Below are 23,964 nucleotides of genomic sequence, written 5' to 3'. Positions count from 1 at the left end.
AGCGGGACAGGACTACCACTCCCAGCATGCTTCGCGCATTGGGGTCGTACCAAAACCTGTATGGGATTTTTGTCCCTGAAACCCGGGCCAGAGGCGCAGAAGTAGAGAGAAATGCCCCTCTATTCAGGCGTCTATGGTATACCCCAGACCCGGCCCTCTAAGGCCCCCGCGCTTCCGAGCTCCGCGCAAACTCTGGTTCTTTTTGCACGATCGAGGTGGTTTGCTCTTCCGTTGCCCTGTGGCTTCGGCTTGTCTCCAGAAGGAAGGCGAGGCTTCCGCCCAGCACTGGGGGTGAGCGGGAGCACATTTCCCCCAAACCTCTGGACAGCATTTGGAAGAGGGTGCTTCCCTAATTCCAACTTCAGGGATCCCTAATGGGCATGTTTGGAGGTTGTGGGGCCCGGGTGGCATTCAGTGGGTGTCTACTTTTGAGGAGACACTTAGGAAGCGGTGCTTGGGGATTCGGGTGGCATTTAGGAGTCTGTTTTATGAGGTAATTCTCAGATGCAGATTTATACCCCTTGGAAGCAGGGCTTAGGGGGAACTTGGGGGAGGCTCGGGGTCTGTGTATGAGTACTCTGTTGGAGGGCAGAATTTTCGGGCTCTCCAAGTGGAGAGAAGTTTGAAGTTACTTAAGTCAAGGCGGGAGTTGGGGTCTTGGGACCGGACCGAGTGACAGTGGGAATATTCGACACCAACGTGGCACTGTGACGGTACCAGTGGCCTTTGTGACCTCTGATGGGGTCATTGCGGGTGGTTTACCCGGGGCTGTTAAACCCGGACACTTCAGGGGCCCAGACCCTGGGAGAGGAGCCTCTCAACCGAGGCCAGGAAGACTGTCTGCTAGGCTCTTCTGAGCAGACATAGGGCTACCGGGCCACTGAGCGGTCCTTGACTACTGCTTTAGTGGGACTATGGTGCGGACCTTCTTTCGTACCTGGTCCACTAGAAGAGAATTGCTCTCTAGGGGGCGGATCAGCGTGCGGAAGGGGTGTGTTGACGGGGTATCCCGAAGTTTGCCTCTCAAACTATAGAGTTTCTTGATAGCCCATACAATAATCTGTGAAGGTGAGTAGCGCCCGGTGGGTTTAAAAAAAAAAAAAAAAGCTTTTCTAAGGGTGCTATGCATAATTTATGAGGGGCGTGGTCTTTACAGTTTCTTCTTCGGGATCCGCAGTTAACTTTCCCTCACAGGTTCTAGCATTTAAACCTGGCATCTATCAGAGAAGATGCCACAGGTATTGTTCATGCCTTGTCTCAGTAATTCTAGATTACTGACTCGAGACTCTGGACTCACGACCCATCTTTGGCAAGTCTTTTTGGGAGTCCGAAAAGTGGGTATGCAGGATAAAAATAATTTACACCCTTTTAGTTACTTTTATTAATCCATTTTATCTTCACAACTTTTCAAAAGTAGGGTTCATTCTACTTCATAGATGAAGAATCTGAGATACAGGGCAGGTAAGTAATTTGTCTTAAAGCTGAACAGTGAATGGCTGAACTAGGATTCAAATTTGATCTGTTGGGTTTCAGAGTTGGATAACGTTCCCCGCCTCCAAGCCAATTTAATGGAGCCATTACTGGTGCGCGCCCTCTCCTCTCCTCTCCCCTCCCCTCTCCAACCCTCAACCCCCAGTCTGTCGCTGTTTCCTGAGGCTTGCCGAGAGAATTAGGGACCTGCCTGCCTCAGTTTGCCAAGTACTGTTTGAAATTAAAAGGAGTAGTTGGTGGGACGCTTAGTGAGGCAGGAGGATTTTGAATACTTTGAAACCAGCATGGTCTCAAACCTCTCTTTCTCTCTCTTCCTCTTCTTTCCCTCTCCCTCTTCTCTCCTTTCTTCCCTCTCTGTGTGTCTACTTCTGTCTCTTTTCCCGGGTCTGTTTTCCCCAGACTTGCCAGGTATTAGTGATCCTTCTGTGTCAGCCTGCCAAGTACTGTGGAATTATAGGAGCTGTGCTAGCACACCCCAAAAAAACCCCATCTTTTAAGAAAATAGTGTTGCTACTGCTCAGGCTAATTATATCATACTATGTGCCAGGCACTATTCTAGACCTTTTCTACATATTTACTCAATCACATGGTAAGTTCTTATTCTTAATCCTCATTTTCTGATCTGAGAACATTCAAGTCCTCAAACGTAAGTTATTTTGTATTAATGCAAATATGTCTACATATTGCCTTTAGTTACACATATTTGAAAATTGTAACAGAGTCTTGTAACTGCTCTAAGACCCGTTCTGTACTCATTGTCATAACACATTTCATCAGTGGATTTTTTTTGAGGTGGGGATTGGTATGATTTTTTTGTTTGTTTTTTATGATACTATGAATTGAATTCAGGATGTTGGGGAAGTGCTTTATCCATAGTCTACATCTCCAGCCAAGTTAGATTAGTTTCATTGCTATCGTTGCCTATCAAAGGCATCTAGTGAGTTTGTATTTAGCAGTATTTATCTTAAACAAGATACACCCCTAAGTGGTCATGGATGACGAGCAAGGACTGTGCTCACTTAGGCTTTGCACAGTTATCCTGTATGGTGAGTGCCTTGACTATTATCTCGTAATTTCCACTTTCTAGGCAGAGCCACTTTGGGTGGGAGGGCTACCCATCAAACTTCATGAATAATTCGTGAACTGTATGGGATTGGTACTTTTTAAAAAGATTTATTTATTTACTTTATGTATGTGAGTACACTGTAGCTGTACAGATGGTTGTGAGCCTTCATGTGGTTGTTGGGAATTGAATTTTTAGGATTCCTAATCGCTCTGGTCAACTCTGCTCGCTCCAGCCCAAATATTTATTTATTATATCTAAGTGCAATGTAGCTGGCCTCAGACACACCAGAAGAGGGCGTCAGATCTCATTACAGATGGTTGTGAGCCACTATGTGGTTGCTGGGATTTGAACTCAGGACCTTTGGAAGAGCAGTCAGTGTTTTTACCCGCTGAGCCATCTCCCCAGCCTGGTACATTTTTTTGAGACAGGGTTTCCTGTTAACCAGGCTTGCCTCAAACTAATGAACCTCCTGCTTCTACCTTCCTAGTGCAGAGATTAAAGGCATGCAGCACCATGCACATAAGCGCAGCTTGGGCGCAATCATTCTTTTGGTGTTCCCACCCCACCACCCTAAGACAAGGTTTCTATGTGTAGCTCTGATTGTCCTGGAACTCCTTCTATAGACATGGCTCAAAGTCAGACCCTCTTGCTTCTGCCCGCTGAGTACTGGGATTAAAAGTGTACACCACTACACCTGGTGGGCACAACCTTTCTTGACCTCTCTGTTTTCAAGTTGAGCTGCTGCTGCTGCTGCTGCTGCTGCTGCTGCTGCTGCTGCTGCTGCAGCTCCAACAGCTTCATTCAGTATTTAGGAGACAGAGGAGTGCTGCCTGCAGTAGCCCTGTTTCTGGCTTACTGGGTATTAGGTGGAGCAATAAGGCAGGCCTGCCTCTTTTGTTCCATCTCACTGAGTCTCGTGCATTATTCATGAATACGATATAGCTTTGGTCTCCTTGATTCCCAGCAACTGCAAGATCATTCATTATTCATGAACATGGGGTGTGGTTGTAATGCTTTAACATCTACTTTCTGGTTGCCTAGTCCTAGTAAACCCATAACCTTGCTTCGTGATTCACGATTGGGAAGAATGGCCTTGAGGTCCTTCCTTGATTTCTTTGACAGCTTAGATGCAGTAATTCTTTATTCATATTTCATAGCCTCTTGCTCTACCTGTTTTTCTAGTTACTGCCTCCAGAGCCACTTGGTGGAGCTGTTCTCCTTCTAATTAAAGAAGTCCCAAACTGGGCAGGGAAAATACATGATTCATGAGTGGGCGCGGTTCTCTTGCATCCGGGTTTCTGGGGGTGGGGCCCGGGGTTTTGTTCCGGCCTTGGGCTCTGCCGCCGCCATCTTGTGTCGGCTGCTGGGGTGAAGGAGGGTGGCAGGGAAGACCACAACCACAGCGGTCGGGGAAGGAGAAGGCGACAGTGATCCTAGCTGGCCCAGGCGGCAGGAGGAGGAGGAGAAAGAGGAGGGTGGCGGCCGAGCTTGACTTCGGCTCCTTGAGGAGTTGGCGGCGGCACGACCCGGGGAACCGGCATTGGTAATAGCTTTTCTCTGCACCTGGCTCGAAGCGCAAGGGCTCTGGGAGGTATGGGAGGGTCCCTGCTGGCTCTCTGCCAGCCCAATGTCTGAGTGCACTGCGGTGTCCTGGGTATTAGGAATTACTAGGCAAGCGGGTGTGGGGATGTGCAAATCTTGGGGTGGGGTGGATCACGTCTGTCTGGGACCACCCCTATTCCCTTGGGCTTCGAAATCTGACCTTGACGTCAGACCCCTATCTCAGCTTCTGGAGACTTCTGGCTCAGCACTATAACCAGATATCTTGATCCGATCCTGAGCCTTGCATTTCCTATCAGAACTCCGCACAATCTCCATAAAGGCACCGGAATTCGGTGTCGCTGCTCATGAAAGCCGTCCATACTTGTGTGCTATTTGAAGACCTGCCCCGAAATCTCCCTTGAGACTCTTCCTAGCCCTTCAGTATTTGCTCTCATGGCTTAAGAGGGGCCAGACTTCAGGAAAGGTCCGCGTGGCCTTCATTTCCGAATGAAGAGCCTTGTCTAGCATTTTCATCCAGTCTCCCCTCCCCCCAGGATACTATCTGTCCTTAGAGCTGCCATCTGGATTAAACCCGGTGAAAAGCTCTCTGCCTAGCCTTAACGTGGGAAATCCATCCCTACATTTGAGATCTCCCAATACCACTTTGACATAGCATCCTCCATCGTGGACACCTGGCATTCTTATTCTTTTCAGCATGTGCCTTTAGAGACTCTCCCTGCTTTTAGGGACTCCCACCTTTTTCATGTTCTCATTGTTCTTAAAGCATTGTTGTCTTCTCCATCAGCCATCCATAACCCCAGTATATTTCCTTTAGTCTCTCATGGGACTAGACACCAGGGAGGACCTGTTTGGACACAGTTCTCCATTAGTGATCTCTTGCCACCATCTACTCTTTCAGACTCTTGATTTGTAGCCCCATCTACCCGATGGTCTCATTCTAGACCCAATTTTTGCCTTCAAAGGCAGACCAGCTAGCATTCTAGCTTCTCTTTTTATAGATTCCTTAATCTAACAACAGGACTCAGAATCTGCCCTCATCATTTTTAAAGGTTCCTAGTACCATCATTATTCAGAGAGTCTCAGCATTTGCTTTTGACTTCACTGAACCTCTATCAGTGTCAGATACCTTTTTCCCCAACAGGCTCATTTATCTTCCACAGGAGTAGCAAACCTCAGTGTCTATTTACTGTGGAATCACAGAATTGACTGGAGAAACCTAATTCCATTTGACGATCTAGGCAGTATTTGCTTGGTAATTATTATCATAATGATTACAGAGTTTTACTGTGTGGCTTTGGCTGTCTCAAACTCTTAGAGTCCAGCCTGCCTCTGCCTCACTAGTGCTGGGATCAAAGGTATACACCACCATGCTTAATTCTTAGTAATCCTTTTAAGGCTTAAACTATCTGAAATTCATCTTCCCTTCTCTACCCTGTCAGCAGCTATGGTACCTGTTTAGATCCACACAAGACCTTTGTTGCTCCATTAGAAATCCCTCTCCAAGAGTCTGCTCTCAGAGACCTCTCCTTGCCTCTTAGCACTTAATATCACAGCTTCTTGGCACTATAGTGTCAGTATCAAAGACGTTTTTCTGTGCATTCCCATTATTTTTAGTGAAGGGTTTCTATCACTAGAATCTAAGACTGTCAGTCCCAGCATCTCCCTGCAGTAGTTTCAGGGTCTACATTCTCCCACCTCTTTCTAGAGACCCAGATTTAAGTCTTTCTTAATACCTCTGTCCAAGGCTGGGCGTGGTGGCACACACCTTTAATCCCAGCCCTTGGGAGGCAGAGGCAGGCGGATTTCTGAGTTCAAGGCCAGCCTGGTCTACAGAGTGAGTTCCAGGACAGCCAGGGCTATTCAGAGAAACCCTGTCTTGAAAAAAAAAAAAAAAACCAACAACAATACCTCTGTCCAATAACCCCACCATTTATAAGGCCTGCTAAGGTCTCATTTGGGTCTCTTTTATTATCTCCTTCACAGCTCCTTGAGCTCAGTGACTTCCTCTGATGCCTTTCTCATACTCCTCAAGACTTCTCATTTAAAACCTCCCAGAAACCTTGACAAGCCTTAGCATCCTCCTCTGTACAGTATCTTTTCTACCTCAATCAGCTGGCTCTGCTTCCTAATCCTACCCCAGGTTCCCCTGCTCAGCCTTCCTCTGCTTTGGGAATAGAATATTCTCAGGCTTCAGTCATCAATTTGGAGACCCGGGGTAAGTTTAAAATGCTTTAATTTCAGCTTTGCCAAGTAAGTTTTGGAAAATATATTCTACACTTGATCTTAAGCACTGGGAAATATATTCTAACAGAGAAGGCTGGGCACATGTTGAGGGAGAAAGGATCTCCATTGGTTTTGGGTTTTTTTTTTTTTTTTTTGTATTTTGTTTTTATACATTTAATTTTGAATGGGAGTAAGGGAATCTTTAGTTCTTGTCCTAGAGTCTCTGCCCCAGATTCTTCCTGCTCGCCTTGATAAAGGGGCTTTCCAAAACCTGGCAATTGAAATCTCCTTTTAAAATATTTTTTGAAATAGTCTCATCTGTACAGTTCAGGCTGACCTCAAACTTAAGAGTCCTCCTGCCTCTGCTTCCTTTTTTTTTTTTTTTTAAGATTTATTTATTTGGGGGCTGGTGAGATGGCTCAGTGGGTAAGAGCACCCGACTGCTCTTCCGAAGGTCCAGAGTTCAAATCCCAGCAACCACATGGTGGCTCACAACCATCCGTAACGAGATCTGGTGCCCTCTTCTGGAGTGTCTGAAGACAGCTACAGTGTGCTTATGTATAATAAATAAATCTTTTTAAAAAAAAAAAAGATTTATTTATTTGGGAGGCAGAGGCAGGCGGATTTCTGAGTTCAAAGCCAGCCTGGTCTACAAAGTGAGTTCCAGGACAGCCAGGGCTATACAGAGAAACCCTGCCTCAAAAAACCAAAAAAAAAAAAAAATTATTCATTTATTTTATATATGTGAATACACTGTAACTGTACAGATGGTTGTGAGCCTTTTTCTTTTTTATTTATTCATTTATTTACTTATTTATTACATGTACACTGTAGCTGTCTTCAGACACTCCAGAAGAGAGCATCAGATTTCGTTACAGATGGTTGTGAGCCACCATGTGGTTGCTGGGATTTGAACTCAGGACCTTTGAAAGAGCGGTCGGTGCTCTTAACCACTGAGCCATCTCACCCCGGTTGTGAGCCTTCATGTAGTTGTTGGGAATTGAATTTTTAGGACCTCTACTTGTGGTCCTGCTCGCTCCAGTCAATTCTGTTCACTCAGTCCCTGCTTGCTCTGGTCCAAAGATTTATTTATTATTATAAATAAGTACACTGTAGCTGACCAGATGCACCAGAAGACGTGTCAGATCTCATTACAGGTGGTTGTGCCACCACGTGGTTGCTGGGATTTGAACTCAGGACCTCTAGAGCAGTCAGTGCTCTTAATGGCTGAGCCATCTTCCAGCCCCTGCCTCTGCTTCCTAAGTGTTGTGGTTGTGGGCCTGTACTGCCACACCTGGCTTCAAAGTCCACTTTTGAACAGTGATCCCAAACCTGCCAACTTAGACCCTTGCTGCCAGCACTGGGTGGGGGTAGAGAGGTAAAGGTCTGATAAAGAGCTCTCTGCTCTGGATCTTGTCTGATGTAGGGAGTGGAAAAAGAATATGCCCGGAACAAATGACAAGGGAAAGGAGATACCTTAAGTAATGGAGGCCCCTGTGGGTGCCTTGGGAGGAGCCTCTGTCCTCATGTCCTTGAGTATTGACCGAAGATAGCCTCTTTAGCCTCATCATGAGGTCAGTTCATTTTCTCCCAGCTTTTGGAGCAAATGAAGAAATAAGATCTCCATGCCAAGTCACTGCCAATAAATGCAAAATAGGAATTACTTTTGTCTCCTAGGTTATCAATTCTCTTCCTACCCAAGTTGGATCTAAGTATTCCCAGCAACTGCACTGGCAAAATTTGACCCTGGGCAGGCTCCTACTTCCCCTCTTGTCCCTTTCATTATCTCCTATCTCTGAGTAGTCTGGGCTGGACCCAAAGCCAAATTCTGACACTATTCGTCTAAGAAAACCATACAAACTAGACAAATGACATGAGCCAGGACAAGTGAGAGAAGTTCTCCAAGCTTTCACTTTCTATTTATGGTAAGAGAATGGGCTTATGTAGTTCACAGGGCATTAAGACAAAGCCCTTTACTCTTGTGACAAATGGGGTAGATAGTAGAGAGCTCTTGTCATTGTGTTCATATTAGAATGTGACAGTGCCAAGATGGAATCTTAGGTATGTTGGTGGTCAGAATAGGCTTTATTGTAAGAGCAGTTGCGTGAACAGAAAACTCAGGGTATATCCAAAGTGCTTTGAAGAGCCACTGGGCCTACAAAGTGATTCTAGGTCCTATCTTTTATTTATATCTGACTCCATCACCATTAGAATTCACTTCCAATAGCAGGCTGTATTGTTATCTTCCCCACCTCTGTGATCTAGTATATCACTTGATCATATGAGCTCAGGTTTTCTCATTTGTTCAACAGGGATCTTAAGCCCTACCTTGCAGGGTCGAGACAATTGAGAGCATGAAATTTGCTAACTCTTAGAAGTAGCTTGGACTTCAGTGTCATTGGATCTGGTGTGATCCCAGTTCAAGCACTCTGAGTGGGAACTTTGTTCAAGTCACCAAACATCCCTGAATGAAGTTTTTCCTTCCATGTGAGCTGGGGTAAATAAGTAGTTCGATTCCCACAGGGCTGTCCTGAGGACAGACAGCGACAAGACTAGTAAAGTGTTTAATGTGGCCTCTGACACAGAGAGAGCTCCTAGGAAATATTCATTTATCATAACTGCTAACCTGTTGAAGGGCCTTTACATGAAGAGACTTAGAAGTGTGTATTTTCTCTCTTTCTGCAGCCTGTTTTATTGGGTTGTTGTTTATTCCTAAAACTGGAAGAAAGGTTTGGGCTTTGTAAAGCTCTGCCCTGAGCCCTCCTGAACCTGTGGTCTGTATCTTTTCTCATCACAGCAACCCATAGAGCTATATCACCACCCATTTTTGCAAGGTGAGGGAACAGCTCTACATGCTGCCCATCAGGGACAAGATTCGAAACCTGAGTATTTCCTGAGTACACATCTGTCTCCAATCTTCTCAGAATGGTCTTCTTCCTTTTACTCCATAGGATTGGCGCCTTTCCCTTATGCTGGGCTAGGGAAAGACAAGATGACTTAGCAGTCAGCTGTGTGGATATGCAAGCCAAACCACCTTGGTTCAAATCTTGAGTCTGACAATGGTGTGATCCTGGACAAGCCACGTCATCTGTCTGTGCTAGTTTCTTTCCTAATGTAGATTTGCTGATCCTTAATTAAATCTTCTCCCACTATTACTATTAATAAGTAGAAAAATAGTTTAAGGCCAATCAAGGCTACATGGTGAGACCCTGTATTTAAAAGAAACAAATAAACCAGAAAAATATCACCATGAATTCTAGGCTTACCTCTGGCCTGTCTTTCTCCCCAGATGTCCAGCTCGCCGCTGTCCAAGAAACGTCGCGTGTCCGGGCCTGATCCAAAGCCGGGTTCTAACTGCTCCTCTGCACAGTCTGTGCTGTCCCAAGTGTCCTCAGTGCCAACCAACGTGAGTATCTTCTCCCTGGAGACTGGCAAGTATGGTGGTAGGAAAGGGAGCCTTTCATATTACTCTCCATTTGCCCACACCCCACTCATGCATGTTGTTCTGAACCCATTCTTGCTCTCTCTCTAGGGAATGGCGAAGAACGGCAGTGAAGCAGACATAGACGAGAGCCTTTACTCCCGGCAGCTGTAAGTAGGGCTGGAGTTTGCCTAAGGTGGGAAGGGGCACTGAAAGAACTGGATAGGGTGGGCTGGACCATGACCTGGAGTACCCTCTAATTTGACAGGTACGTTTTGGGCCATGAGGCAATGAAAATGCTCCAGACATCCAGTGTCCTTGTCTCGGGCTTGCGGGGCTTGGGTGTAGAAATTGCTAAGAACATCATCCTTGGTGGGGTCAAGGCTGTCACCCTACATGACCAAGGAACTACCCAGTGGGCTGATCTCTCCTCCCAGGTATCTCTTCCCAACATCCTCACCCCCCTCCCCACAACCCCCTACCCCCTACCGTCCGCTGAGATACCTGTTTCTCTGTGCCACAGCCTTATCCTCCTGCCCACCTGTCTCTTACAGTTTTACCTTCGGGAGGAGGACATTGGTAAAAATCGAGCGGAGGTATCCCAGCCCCGACTTGCTGAACTCAACAGCTATGTACCTGTCACTGCCTACACTGGGCCTCTTGTCGAGGACTTCCTTAGTAGCTTCCAGGTACTTGGTGATTGCTCAGCTTCCTGCTTGATTTTCATAGAAAGAACTCATGTGTTGTATTTTTGGTACTATTCACTATTTAATGTGTTGTCTTTGGCATCAAGCATTATGCGTGAGAGCAGAGAAGATGCAGACAGGATGAGACCTTGGGCCTGCCTTTGGGGAAAAGATGGAGACAGTGTCCTGCTATGAGTGTCTAGCTCTTCTAGTATAACTTTAGGCAGGTCACTTAGATCCTGGCCTTACTTACTCTTTCCATTTTCAGAATAGGAATGGCAGCAGTACCGACTTTCATGGGGTTCCTATGAGGATTAAGCATGGAGAATAGCAGCTTAGACACAGGAAAGATGGCACAGGCATTTACTAGTTAAAAAGCCTAGGCTGTGAGAGCTGAAAGTCTGCCTCGGGGGACTTTCAAGGTACCAAGGTCCCCAAGGGCCAAGGTACTGTAGCAACAATCAAACAGAGTAGTAGGAGCTCATCCTGGTGGGCAGAGATGTGTTTTCCTGGAGAAGGTAGAGAGAGCAGTTTCAAAAATTGTGGTGGAGTGGGCACCATTTTGAGAACTTGCTAACAGTAGTATTTTAAGAGTGAGCTCAGACTTTGGCTCGAAACCATTTCACTCTGCCTGTCTCTCACAGGGCATGGCACGGTTGTAGGCAATTAGCGAACAGATGAGTCAGCTGTTCTGCAGTTTGTGCCCATTCTACCTTCCCCAACATACTCTAAGCTTTTGGTGTGTTTCCCTCTCACTGAGTCTGATCTCCAGAAGGTCTTTAAGAGAGGCCTGGAGGGCCAGGGGGATAACTGCTGTCAGGACCGCCTGTGCCTCTTCCCACCAGTCTCTGCTATTAGCCTTTTATCTTCCCTTCCTCCTAGTTCTGGCCTCTTGAACCTGGGATCTGTTTCTCCCCAGGTGGTGGTCCTTACCAACAGCCCCCTGGAGGACCAGCTGCGAGTGGGTGAGTTCTGTCATAGCCGTGGTATCAAGCTAGTGGTGGCAGATACAAGAGGCCTATTTGGGTGAGTACCACTTCTGCATGCCTTTTCCACAACCTTTCCTAGGCAAGGCCAAGGTCCTCATCCCTCTTGTGTGTGTTCACCTCTCCTTCTGTGACATTAGTGCTGCTGTATCCTCTCTGTGATGTGCCAAGTTTGCTCAGCACACATCTAGTACACCTTGAAAGATGCCTTGGGCCTTGTGTGGGCCTCAGGCATCAAGTCTTCTTGCCATTCTCTACAGGCAACTTTTCTGTGATTTTGGAGAGGAAATGGTCCTCACAGATTCCAATGGGGAGCAGCCACTCAGTGCTATGGTTTCAATGGTCACCAAGGTAAGGAAATCAGCCCCAGGGCTCTTCGCAGACAGATGGGCAATGCCAGCCCTCTCTGTGCTGTTGTACTTAGACTTGCTTCTGAGGTTCACTCCTTTTTAACTAGGACAATCCCGGTGTGGTTACCTGCCTTGATGAGGCCCGACATGGCTTTGAGACTGGTGACTTCGTCTCATTCTCAGAAGTACAGGGCATGGTCCAGCTCAATGGATGTCAACCCATGGAGATCAAAGTGCTGGGTGAGCTGGGGCCATGGAAGTATCATAGGGGAACCGGTTAGGAGATTTGAAAGAGAAGAGTCCCTGGGTTCAGAGTGATGGGAGCTATATCCTGAGTGCCTGAAGTGGATCAAAGAATCTAGTAAGACCCACCAGAGCCAGTGAACACGGGGAAGAAGGGCCAACTGTTCGATTGTTAATAGGAGCATGGGCCCCTAGGATCTGAGTTGTGTTTTGAACAGGGCATCATGTCTAAACTAATTTGGGAAAAAGCAGCCTATCAGTATAGGCCTGGGACCAGGAACATGAGAGTCTCATGATGTCTGAACTAGCTCTGAAGCAGAGGGGAGATCGTTTCTGATCCCCGTGAGAACTGTGGTTGAAAGGGTATCTGGTGTCTACATTGAGTCAGGCATATGTTTTTTTTTTTCTTTGTCTCTTGAGTTTTGTAAACTTTAAGGAGGGCATATAAGACTGACACTCCCTATCTACTACTCTAGGTCCTTATACCTTTAGTATCTGTGACACTTCCAACTTCTCGGACTACATCCGCGGAGGCATCGTCAGTCAGGTCAAAGTACCGAAAAAGATTAGTTTTGTGAGTATTGGAGGCAGTAGTTCATGGTGGGTGGTTCTAGAACAGTAGTTCTCAACCTTCCTAATGCTCTGAGCCTTTATTTAATACAGTTCCTTGTATTGTGGTAACCCCAACCATAAAATTGGTTTCATTGCTACTGTTATGAAATGTAGTCTAAGTATTTTGCCAGAGGGGTGTGATCTATACAGTTCCAAATTCTCTGTTCATTTCTTCCCATATGTGCTGCTTTCCTGCAGAAATCCTTGCCAGCGTCACTGGTAGAGCCTGACTTTGTGATGACTGACTTCGCCAAGTATTCTCGCCCTGCCCAACTGCACATTGGCTTCCAAGCTCTGCACCAATTCTGTGCTCAGCACAACCAACCACCTCGACCACGAAATGAGGTGTGTAGTTGAGCCAGCAGTCAGTAAGGATAGAAATACTTGGTGCTAAAGGCCCACCCATACCTGTGCTTGTCAACCGTCCATCCCTTGACAGTAGCCTGATTAATCCTTGCTTGTTTCCTTTGCCCTACCAGGAAGATGCAACAGAACTGGTGGGCCTGGCTCAGGCTGTGAACGCTCGGTCCCCACCTGCAGTACAACAGAACAGCTTGGATGAAGATCTTATTCGGAAGCTAGCTTATGTTGCTGCTGGGGACCTGGCACCCATAAATGCTTTCATTGGGGGCCTTGCTGCCCAGGAAGTCATGAAGGTCAGTGGGGTTTCGTCTTGCCTCTATTACTTACTATCCAAATGTGTGAGGGCCTGATTAACACTGGCCACTTGCTCTTTCCTTGTCCTTCACTAGGCCTGCTCTGGAAAGTTTATGCCCATCATGCAGTGGTTGTACTTTGATGCTCTTGAATGTCTCCCAGAGGACAAAGAGGCTCTGACAGAGGAGAAGTGCCTCCCAGTATGTGAATGGGCTGGAGGGAAGGCAATATTGGGGGGTGTTTCTCGGGGAGCTTCTCTCTGATCCTCCTCACTTCATATTCCCCAGCGTCAGAACCGTTATGATGGGCAGGTAGCTGTATTTGGGTCAGACTTTCAGGAGAAGCTGAGCAAGCAAAAGTACTTCCTGGTGAGTGGTCTCATTGGACACCTAGTGTGTTCACCTCCCTTGGTCTCTGGCCACCCCTTCTGGGGTTCTCTTCTGCATAATAAAGGGAAGAGTCTTATCTCTTGGTCTCATCTTCAGATTATAAAAGGTCATTTCTTACAGCCCTGGGACTTGGACATGTATGTGGCAGTAGACTTTATTGGTCTATCATTGCCTCCAGCAGGCATGAGAAACTGTGGGTGGCTTTGTATCCACTTGTATCACCCTGACTTGCCTTTGTGTCTCTCCTTGGCTGTTTCTTAGGTGGGTGCAGGGGCCATTGGTTGTGAATTGCTCAAGAACTTTGCCATGATTGGGCTGGGTTGTGGAGAGGGTGGAGAGGTCGTGGTCACAGACATGGACACCATTGAAAAGTCAAATCTGAACCGACAGTTTCTCTTCCGGCCCTGGGATGTCACGGTGAGATGGATGGGAATACGGGAGTAGATCGTCTCATTTTCCTGTCTTTTTCCTATCCACAGTATTTCAGATAGAGATATACTTATCTTTCCTTTGACCCTTTTCATCCCCTGTTTCTGTCATTTATTCAGCAAACATTAAATAGTCCTACCTTGAATCAGTTATTTTCATCTTCCTTCTATTTTGTTTCTTTTCTTTTTCTCTCTCTTTCTCTCTCCCTCTCCCTCTCCCTGTCCCCCTCCCCCTCTGTCCTTCCCTCCCTCCCTCCCTTCCTTTCTTCCTTTTTCTTTTTTTAGTACTCGGGTTGAATCTAAAGCTAACTATATGTAGCATGCTTGCATGCTAGATAGCTAGTTACAGAGACTACCACTGAGCTGCCCTTTCATTTCCTTTTTCTGTTGACTTTTTTTTTTAAATAAAGATTTATTTATTTATTTTATTTTATTTTTTAATGTATATGAGTGCACTGTAGCTGTACTGATGGTTGTGAGCCATCGTGTGGTTGCTGGGAATTTGAGTTCAGGACCTCTGCTTGCTGAACTCAGCACCAGAAGAGGGCGTGCGTCAGATCTCATTATAGATGGTTGTGAGCCAACATGTGGTTGCTGGGATTTGAACTCAGGACCTTCGGAAGAGCAGTCAAGTCAGTGCTCTTAACTGCTGAGCCATCTCTCCAACCCTCCCCCCCCCCCATTGACTTTTTTTATAAAGAAAAGATTTATTTATTGCTAGGTGTGTTGTTGTGGCACATCATTCCCCCCCCCCCAATTAATTAATCACAGTCCCCTCTGCTCCACATACGCAGCAGCAGTGCAGCTTGGTCTTCATGTAGGCCCCTCAACAACTGTGGCACATCTTTAATCCCAGCACTCATTCATATATATATATATAAGAGCCTGCACATATATATGTCTACTGTGTGTGTGCCTAGTCCCTGAAGACACTGGACGAATATGTTGAATCCTCTAGAATTGTAATTTTGGGGTTATAAGTAGATTGTGGGCCATCAGATGTATTGAGAACCAAAACTTAGTCCTCTGGAAGAACAACAAGTGTTCTTAACCACCGAGCCATCAATCTAGCCCTTATCACTGATGCTTTGAGATAATTGTCTTGAGGGTTTTCAGAAATATCCCCAAAGTCACTGACTGCCTGGGAGGACTAGTGGGTGGTTTATTGCAGAAAAAGAACACAGCACAATCAACAAGGGAAGAACAAAGTCAGTAGCAAGTATCTTCTTAATAGTTATCTCCCAGTGGGATTATGGAAGGTGGATTTCCCCAGTAACAGCTATAACGATACTCTAAAAGGTTTCTAGCCAGGGAAGCCGGACCTAGGGCTTTTACTGGGATTGGTTGTGTATCAGAATTCCTGAATCTAGAGGGAAAGAAGGTGCTTACCATAAACTATTCTGTTCACACAAACAGTTCAGGCACACTGAGCCATTATTTTTAGGTGGGGTGGTGATGGGGACTTTTCCTAAAATCTAAATTCCTAGACTCCAGCCAAAGGACACTTTTAGAAATAGGCCTGGCCGGGCGTGGTGGCGCACACCTTTAATCCCAGCACTTGGGAGGCAGAGGTAGGCGGATTTCTGAGTTCGAGGCCAGCCTGGTCTACAAAGTGAGTTCCAGGACAACCAGGGCTATACAGACAAACCCTGTCTCGAAAAACCAAAAAAAAAAAAAAAAAAAAAAGGCCTTCTGAAGGATGACATTGTAGTAAGCCAGGTGACTCTTCAGTTTGAAACTGAGGTACCATATGAGGCCTATAAGACCAGTATCATTGTTACCTGTCTAGTATTCCTATTCATTAAGTTATTCACTGAATAGTAACTTTAGGAGTTACTGTTGAAAATACTTGAGATATAATAAAGAGTAAAATAAGGCAGGACAGTGTTCATACCTTCTCAGTGCTGGAGAGGCAGGTGAATCTCTGAATTCAAGAACAGGGTGGGCCACAAAGTAAGTTCCAGGACAGCCAGGTCTACACAGGAAACCCTGTCTCAAAAAATAAAAACTAAATAAAGGTTCTAGCAGAGGAAGGTAAATAATAAAGAATGGGTATATTATTGATATAATATAGATATAGCTAGGCCCACCCATGTACTAAGGAGGCAGAGGCAGGCAGAGTTTGAGGCCAATCTGGTCTACATAGTAATTTCCATGACAGAGCTACATAGAACCTGTCTCAAAACAAAGAAACAACATGGATAAAATATAAAAGTAAGCTACAGAATCTTTGTTGGCACTTGGTAAAGGAGAAAGGAGCAAAGTTGTGCTTGCGGGGGGGGGGGGGGGGCGGGCGGTTACTTTGTAGATTTCATTATGATCCTTATGGAAGGTCTCATTTCCACTCGGAGAGGTCCTGGGAAGCCGTTCACTTTACCCTAAGTGGGAACAAGAGCCAGGGAAAGGTTCTAAGCACAGGAGGGACGTGACCTGACTTTGCTTTCATAACACTTATGTTTATTTATTGTTGAACCATCTGGTTATGTTTGGGGAAATCTATTCTAACTTACAATGCTACTCTCTAAAAGAACAGTAGGTATCACATCAACAAAACCCCAGGTGGCTGGCTAGTCCATTGTCTACAATGCTTGCTTGTCTTCTGCTTTCTTTTCCATCTCATTGCCACCATCTTTTCCATCTCAGCCCTGGCCATGTGGCATTATCTTAGAATATTCTGCTAAGCCAGGGAGCCTCTTGAACTCAAGGCCTGATTCTTCTAGCATCAGATGAGTGTTCAGGGGGACAGCTCTTTATGCTGTTGAGTGAATACACCCATGTTCTACTCTCAACTGCATCTCCTGATTTCACAGAAGTTAAAGTCTGACACGGCCGCTGCAGCTGTGCGCCAGATGAATCCTTACATCCAGGTGACAAGCCACCAGAACCGTGTAGGTCCTGACACTGAGCGCATCTATGATGATGATTTTTTCCAAAATTTGGATGGTGTGGCCAATGCCCTGGACAACATAGATGCCCGTAAGTTTTAAAGGCTGGTAAAGAAGGCAAGGGCAAAAAAGTCGGCGTCTGGGTTTTCCTGTTCTTTCCCAGTATGCTTTTTCTTGTCTCAAGGCTATCATATCCTTGTCCCCACCCCCATCATACAGGCATGTACATGGATCGCCGATGTGTGTACTATCGGAAGCCACTGCTAGAGTCTGGCACACTGGGTACAAAGGGCAACGTGCAGGTGGTAATCCCCTTCCTGACAGAATCATACAGCTCTAGCCAGGATCCACCAGAGAAATCCATCCCCATTTGTACCCTGAAAAACTTTCCCAATGCCATCGAACACACTCTGCAGGTGAGTGGTGCCCAGGGGAAAGGAAAGAGGGCAGACTGTGTTTACCAGTCCCTTGGCTTCCTGGTATTTACAGGCCTAAGCATAAAATATGTTTTCTTCTAGCACCTTTCTTTTCACCTGGCAGTTTAGCATTTCTGAAAAAGACTTATTTAGTCTTCTTGTGATTCCTCCTTGTGAGTTTTTTTTCCCAATATGTAGACAGGCAAAAATGTCTTGGCTGACTAGTAGTTGAGAGTCTTAAGTCAAGAGGATTGCTGTGATTTCAAGGCCATTTGGACTACAAAACAAGACCTTAATCTGAGAAAAACAAAACAAAGAAAAGAATGGTGAATGTTGAAATATTCCTTACCTAAGTTTAACAGTGTTTTGCCATGTTTTCTTAGATTGCTATGCTAGGTATGGTGGCATGCACCTTTAATCTCAGTACTGAATTGGCAGAGGCAGGTGGATTTTTGACATCTACTTATTAGATGTGAGTAAAACCATACATAACAACTTAGAGATAGCTCAGCAGTTAAGAGCAATGACTACTCTTTCAGAAGAGTTGAGATTCCAAGCACCCACGTGACCATTTACATTTGACAGTGGTGTTACGTCCAGCTTCAAGGGATCTGATGCCCTGCATGGGTACTACATGCATGTGGTGCACTAACATACATGCAGAACACCCATACACGTAATTTTGGTTTTGTTTTTTGAGACAGGGTTTGTCTGTATAGCCCTGGCTGTCCTGGAACTCACTTTGTAGACCAGGCTGGCCTCGAACTCAGAAATCAGCCTGCCTCTGCCTCCCAAGGGCTGGGATTAAAGGCGTGTGCCACCACCGCCCGACCACATAACTTTTAAATTGGGGCTGAAGAGATGGCTTGGTGGTTAAGAGCACTTGCTATTCTTACAGATGACCCAGGTTCATCAAACCTAGGGTTTAGGCAAAAACTTCTATCATTTTTTTTTTGTTGTTGTTGTTGAGTCAGGGATGCATTTGTATCCAGCATTGAACTTGCAGCAATCCTGTTTTTAAGATGTAAAATACTCTTAGCTGATATACATTTTTTTTTATCAAGGCATAGTACACATGTACAGGTCTTAATACATTTTTCTCCACACGTACATTGGATAGTTGTTTCCCAGGTCAAGTTCATGAGGGAGTAGGGAAGGTTGGGAGCTTCTGCTTTCCTAAGTAGCTGGGTATTTCCTATTTGCATTATCTATAAGGACTTTCACAAGCCTATGGAAGCTTATTTTGTCCACTATTTCATAAAATCCCTTTCCTCTGCCTGCAGTGGGCCCGGGATGAATTTGAAGGCCTTTTCAAGCAGCCAGCAGAAAATGTTAATCAGTACCTCACGTGAGTAACTTCCACATCTCACCCTTCTGCTTGCCACCAAAGACATTCAGCTGTCATCCTCAGCGCTAGGTGCACACTTTTCAAAGGACACTAAATGTTTAGTTCTCATGCTGTTAGGGGATCAAGATGGGGAGCTTTCTGTGGAGAAAGTGGGATTGCCCTGGAGCCTAGTTCAGTGGCCACTATATGTATGTGTATGTATATGTATATATATATATAAAATCTTGCCCCTTGGCCCCCTCTACTCCCTAACAGAGACTCCAAATTTGTGGAGCGGACATTGCGGCTGGCTGGTACCCAGCCATTGGAGGTGCTGGAGGCTGTGCAGCGCAGCCTGGTGCTGCAACGACCACAGACTTGGGGAGACTGTGTGACCTGGGCCTGCCACCACTGGCACACCCAGTACTGTAACAACATCCGGCAACTGCTGCACAACTTTCCTCCCGACCAGGTAACATATTAGTTTGGCAACATGGGTTTCCTTGCAACCAGTTTGCTGCAGACTCTTAAGTAGCTTCTCCCAGTTAACTAGTCCAGATGTGAGGATTGACCGTTTTGTTTTGTCCCTCATTTCCTTGAAGCAAGAGAACTTGGCTGTTCCTTTTCACTGTGCTGTAGACTGTGTCTAACCTGATTTTTTTCAGGGTTGTAGTGAACCTCGAGGCCAAGATCCTCGACTTGCGAGCAAGGGAGTCAGCATTTATTCAAATCCCAGTTTTCTCTAAACTTGGGCAAGTCATTTCTCTGTACCTTTCGTTAGCTTGAAGGAGGAACAGTTAAATATGTTTCACAGGGCCTTCTGTGAGGATTCATTGGTATTTATTAATACTAAATACATACCTGGCGATCCATTCTAGACTAGCAAGTAAAGCAAGTGTCTTAAGAATTGGTGGTTTTCTCAGCTAGGACTTTGCAGTGTAAGTCTTAGATGACTGATTCCAGCCCTCTTTGGGACCCAGCCAAGGGTAGGGTAGTGAGTTGAATTGTCAGAGATCTTACTCCTGAAACACTCTTATTTTGTTTTAGCTCACCAGCTCAGGGGCCCCTTTCTGGTCTGGACCCAAACGCTGTCCACACCCACTTACTTTTGATGTTAACAATGTAAGTCTTCTTATTGGGTTTTCCTGGGGTCAGATACAGAGAGGATGGGTAGGTGGGAAGGAGGTGGTGGCTTTCCATCCCAGGGCAGACGTGTTAACCCTACCATGCATGCCCTGCCTTCCTCTAGACGTTGCATCTGGATTATGTGATGGCTGCTGCCAACCTTTTTGCCCAGACCTATGGGTTAACTGGATCCCAAGACCGAGCTGCTGTGGCCTCACTCCTGCAGTCAGTACAAGTCCCAGAGTTCACCCCCAAGTCTGGTGTCAAGATTCATGTTTCTGACCAGGAGTTGCAGAGCGCCAATGCTTCTGTTGGTGAGGGTGTTTGGCCATTTGGTCAGAAGTCACTGCCCCTATCTGTCCCTAGCTTCATTAGTCTTCTACTAATAGCTCCATGACCTCACCTTCCTTTGCACCTCCCTCCCCCTGAAATGAAGGCAATCTGTTGGGGGGGGTTCAGTCCCTTCCCTCCCTCCCTCTCTCTCTCTCCCTCCTCTTTACCAGGAAAACAAACTTTGTTGTTCTTGCTTGGTGCATATTTGCCTTGGTTTTATTATTTTCTCTGCTTTTCCTCAGTCTATTCATCTAGGGGCAATGATCTCCAGCAGGGGTTTCCTCCTTTGATTCTTGCTCACTTTGTCTCATTCCACATGTCCCGTGTCTTCCCATCCATACATCTCTCCCACCCTGATTCTCTGTATATGTGTTTACTCTAATGTTGTCCATCATAATTTAGTCCCCCTGCCTTTCCTTTTGGATATCTGAAATGTGTCTATAGCTCTGTAGCCCCCCCCCCCCCCTTGTATTGGCCTCCTCTCTTCCCCATCCCCATCTTTTTTTCTGAAATACCTGCCTTTTCATGTTCCTCTCTGTATATTTCCTTTAGTCTTTTCTTCTACCTCCTCCACAGGTTTCCTCTTAACTTTCTTATGACATGTTCCCTCTTCCCTATCTCATCCTCATCTTGTCTCGTTTCATATCCTCTCTATCTCCTCTTGGATGGATCCTTCCTGTATATTCATGCTTATATACTTCCCTATATCCCCACCATGTCTTCTGTGTCTCATATATTACCTCTCCAAGACTGACTGACACCCCATCCATCTGATCACTCTACTTCCTCTTAGGGTTTCTGCTCCTAGTGTATCTCTAGATCTTGATAGCCTTTATTCCTGCCTTTTTCAGGTTTGCTCTCTGTTCTGCTCTGCCTTTCCCCCTTTGACCCTTGATTCTAGGATATCTCTCCAAAATCTTATCTGATTAACCCTTTGTCATACCCTAAGGCTTTCTACCCCACTATTTGCATCTAAAGGGCTGTGTTTTTCTTTTTGTACAGATGACAGCCGTCTTGAGGAGCTCAAAGCCACATTGCCCAGCCCAGACAAGTTACCCGGATTTAAGATGTACCCCATTGATTTTGAGAAGGTGCTTGGAAGGGGCCCTGGATAGGACAGTTGGGGTGAGCTAAGCACAGACGGGGTTGTAAGGAATGGGGATCTAGGACTATGGAGCCAGTCCAAGCCTTTACAGTGATCAGATCATGGACTGCCACATAGCTTCGAATGCCACATAGCTTTCCTTCTGATCTGGGACAGACCAGCAGGTAATTAGCATTGGAGGATACTTACATCCCAAGAGTCCAGAAAAATTTCTCATCTGATCTACTACTCTTATTCAGGATGATGACAGCAATTTCCACATGGATTTCATTGTGGCTGCATCCAATCTTCGGGCGGAAAACTATGATATTTCCCCTGCAGACCGACACAAGGTCAGGAGACTTGAAGCCTGATGTTCTATCCACTCTCGGGTTTGAGTTTCTTATATCCCATCCTGTTCTGTAGACCTTCAGTCTCTTATAAATGATAACATTTTCCTTGGTCTATTTCTCAGAGCAAGCTGATTGCAGGGAAGATCATCCCAGCCATTGCCACAACCACAGCTGCTGTGGTTGGCCTTGTGTGTCTGGAGCTCTACAAGGTAGTTCAAGGGCACCAACAGCTCGATTCCTACAAAAATGGTTTCCTGAACTTGGCCCTGCCCTTCTTTGGGTTTTCTGAACCTCTTGCTGCACCTCGTCACCAGGTAGGTGCCCACATACAAGATGGACCTATAATAAAGTGTATCTCAATAGAACTTGCTTTGGTTTGCATTAGACCTGGTCACTAGGTCAGAGTTACAATCAAAATATGCCTGCATCTTTTTTCAAGAGTACTAAGGAAATAAAAGTCAGTAGATCTAACTTAACTGGGTCTGAATGCAGCGGGGCAGGGAAGGCAGGGAGGGCAGGAACTTCTGGAATGGCCCACATCCTATTCTCTTTCTTATTTCAGTACTATAATCAAGAGTGGACATTGTGGGATCGCTTTGAAGTACAAGGGCTGCAGCCTAATGGTGAGGAGATGACCCTCAAGCAGTTCCTTGATTACTTTAAGGTAAGGCCCTTTCTTCCTCTCCCCTCACCTGGAGGACAAGATGTATAAATAACTTTTTGGCTCTCCTGCCATCTAACACTGCTGTTTCCCTCTCCTGCCTTCCAGACAGAGCACAAGTTGGAGATCACCATGCTGTCCCAGGGTGTGTCCATGCTCTATTCTTTCTTCATGCCAGCTGCTAAGCTCAAGGAACGGTTGGATCAGCCGTGAGTAGGCTATTGCCAGGCAGGCTGGGAAGGACCCTGTTTTGGGTGGGGAGCCTCAGCTTTTGAAGCTCTTTCACTCCTACCCATCACCTCCCCTGCCCTCACCTACCTCCCCTTCCTCTTGCTTTGCCTCCTTGGCCCTCTTCCCTTACCCTCACCCCTTTCCCTAGGATGACAGAGATTGTGAGCCGAGTGTCAAAGAGAAAGCTGGGCCGCCATGTGCGGGCACTGGTGCTTGAGCTGTGCTGCAACGATGAAAGCGGCGAGGACGTCGAGGTCCCTTATGTCCGATATACCATTCGCTGATCTCCGTGCATTCCCCTAAGCCCCAGTCCTCCCTCCTCAGATCCTTTCCAATCCTGGTTTCCATTTGGCCTCAGGCAGTGGTCCATGTATCCAAGCCTGGCCTTCCCTTATTACCCAGCAACCTCAAGACCCTCTCACCGCTGCTTTGTACCTTGTTTGGAACCTAAATCCCAATAAAAGGATAATTACCCAGATGTAGCCATCCTGGCTGTCTCCAAGGAAGGAGTATCTCTAGAGTTCTCTGGTTCAAATAAGTACCCCAATGGGATACTCCAGCTATAAGCTTTCTGGGCAGAGAAAAATGGGAATTGATATCTCTGCATAACAGACCTGAGGTACCAGTGAAGTTATGCAAACCAGTACCTGGGTCAATATGACTTAAGTGACTTGAACTGGGTTCAAACTCTGTCTTCTCCATGATCACTAGCTGCCTCCATCCACTATGAAGAATACACTTAACAGTGATCAGGTGGGGGCTGGAGAGACGGCTCAGCTCTTAAGAGCACTGACTGCTCTTCCAGGGGTCCTGAGTTCAACTCCCAGCAACCACATGGTGGCTCACAACCATCTGTAATGGTGGGTCTGAAGGGAGCGACAGTATACACATACAATCAATCAAAACCAGTGATCAGGCTGCAAGGGCTAAGTTAGCATGTTCTAGGCATTCTCCCTTGGGCAGATCCCTTCCCCAGTTTGAAGCAGCCAGATTCTGGGCCATCCTTTTGGTCTTTTGAGACAGTCTCTGTGTAGTCCTGGCTGGCCTGGTACTCACTCTGTATACCAGGCTGGCCTCAAATTCACAGAGATCTGACTGCTTCTGCTTCCCAAGTGCTGGGACTAAAGGCATGTGCCACCACTGCCAGGCCAAGCTGAACTTTACAGTCATAGTTCTCCATAGCACCAGGATTGCCTGTGCAGTTATTTCAAGTTCATGCTGAGGAGCCCTGAACAACCAGACTAAGGAACATCAACGTCATGAGGCATACTGCAGGTTTTTGTTTTCATTTTTGTTTTTGGTTTTTTTGTTTTTCGAGACAGGGTTTCTCTGTACAGCCCTGGCTGTCCTGGAACTCACTTTGTAGACCAGGCTGGCCTCGAACTCAGAAATCCACCTGCCTCTGCCTCCCAAGTGCTGGGATTAAAGGTGTGC

General features: G+C 46.2%; 1 protein-coding gene across 4 annotated transcripts; it reads left to right on the top strand.

Annotated features, from left to right (window-relative positions):
* Nucleotides 1-179: 179 nt before the first annotated feature.
* Nucleotides 180-23,008, top strand: Uba1 (ubiquitin like modifier activating enzyme 1). Of its 4 annotated transcripts, none has more exons than XM_021154136.2 (26): nucleotides 180-291; nucleotides 9,633-9,749; nucleotides 9,876-9,934; nucleotides 10,033-10,201; nucleotides 10,319-10,453; nucleotides 11,370-11,476; nucleotides 11,697-11,787; nucleotides 11,894-12,026; nucleotides 12,506-12,603; nucleotides 12,840-12,986; nucleotides 13,121-13,297; nucleotides 13,394-13,498; nucleotides 13,586-13,666; nucleotides 13,949-14,104; nucleotides 16,926-17,091; nucleotides 17,220-17,416; nucleotides 18,700-18,764; nucleotides 19,020-19,215; nucleotides 19,791-19,865; nucleotides 19,993-20,182; nucleotides 21,204-21,292; nucleotides 21,546-21,638; nucleotides 21,761-21,952; nucleotides 22,201-22,302; nucleotides 22,408-22,508; nucleotides 22,679-23,008. In XM_021154136.2, the coding sequence occupies exons 2-26, from the start codon at nucleotides 9,633-9,635 to the stop codon at nucleotides 22,812-22,814; spliced, it is 3,177 nt and encodes a 1,058-aa protein (XP_021009795.2). In that variant the 5' UTR covers nucleotides 180-291; the 3' UTR covers nucleotides 22,815-23,008. The 4 variants fall into 4 exon arrangements, with proteins under 4 accessions (XP_021009795.2, XP_021009798.1, XP_021009796.1 ...); XM_021154139.3 differs by lacking the exon at nucleotides 180-291 and adding an exon at nucleotides 914-1,068; XM_021154137.2 differs by lacking the exon at nucleotides 180-291 and adding an exon at nucleotides 3,877-4,100.
* Nucleotides 23,009-23,964: the final 956 nt, after the last annotated feature.

The sequence above is a fragment of the Mus caroli genome, unplaced genomic scaffold (assembly GCF_978045245.1).
Source record: "Mus caroli unplaced genomic scaffold, Mus_caroli_1 scaffold_5, whole genome shotgun sequence".
Lineage (NCBI taxonomy): Eukaryota > Metazoa > Chordata > Mammalia > Rodentia > Muridae > Mus > Mus caroli.
This window is presented reverse-complemented; position numbering and strand designations above follow the sequence as displayed.

What these genes read in the sequence shown, in the direction of transcription:
- Uba1 (XM_021154136.2), top strand. Translation starts at nt 9,633, where the DNA reads ATGTCCAGCTCGCCGCTGTCCAAGAAACGTCGCGTGTCCGGGCCTGAT. An exon ending in GGGCTGATCTCTCCTCCCAG is followed by an intron (nt 10,202 to 10,318) that starts GTATCTCTTCCC and finishes TGTCTCTTACAG; the next exon opens with TTTTACCTTCGGGAGGAGGA. An exon ending in CCATCGAACACACTCTGCAG is followed by an intron (nt 17,417 to 18,699) that starts GTGAGTGGTGCC and finishes CTCTGCCTGCAG; the next exon opens with TGGGCCCGGGATGAATTTGA.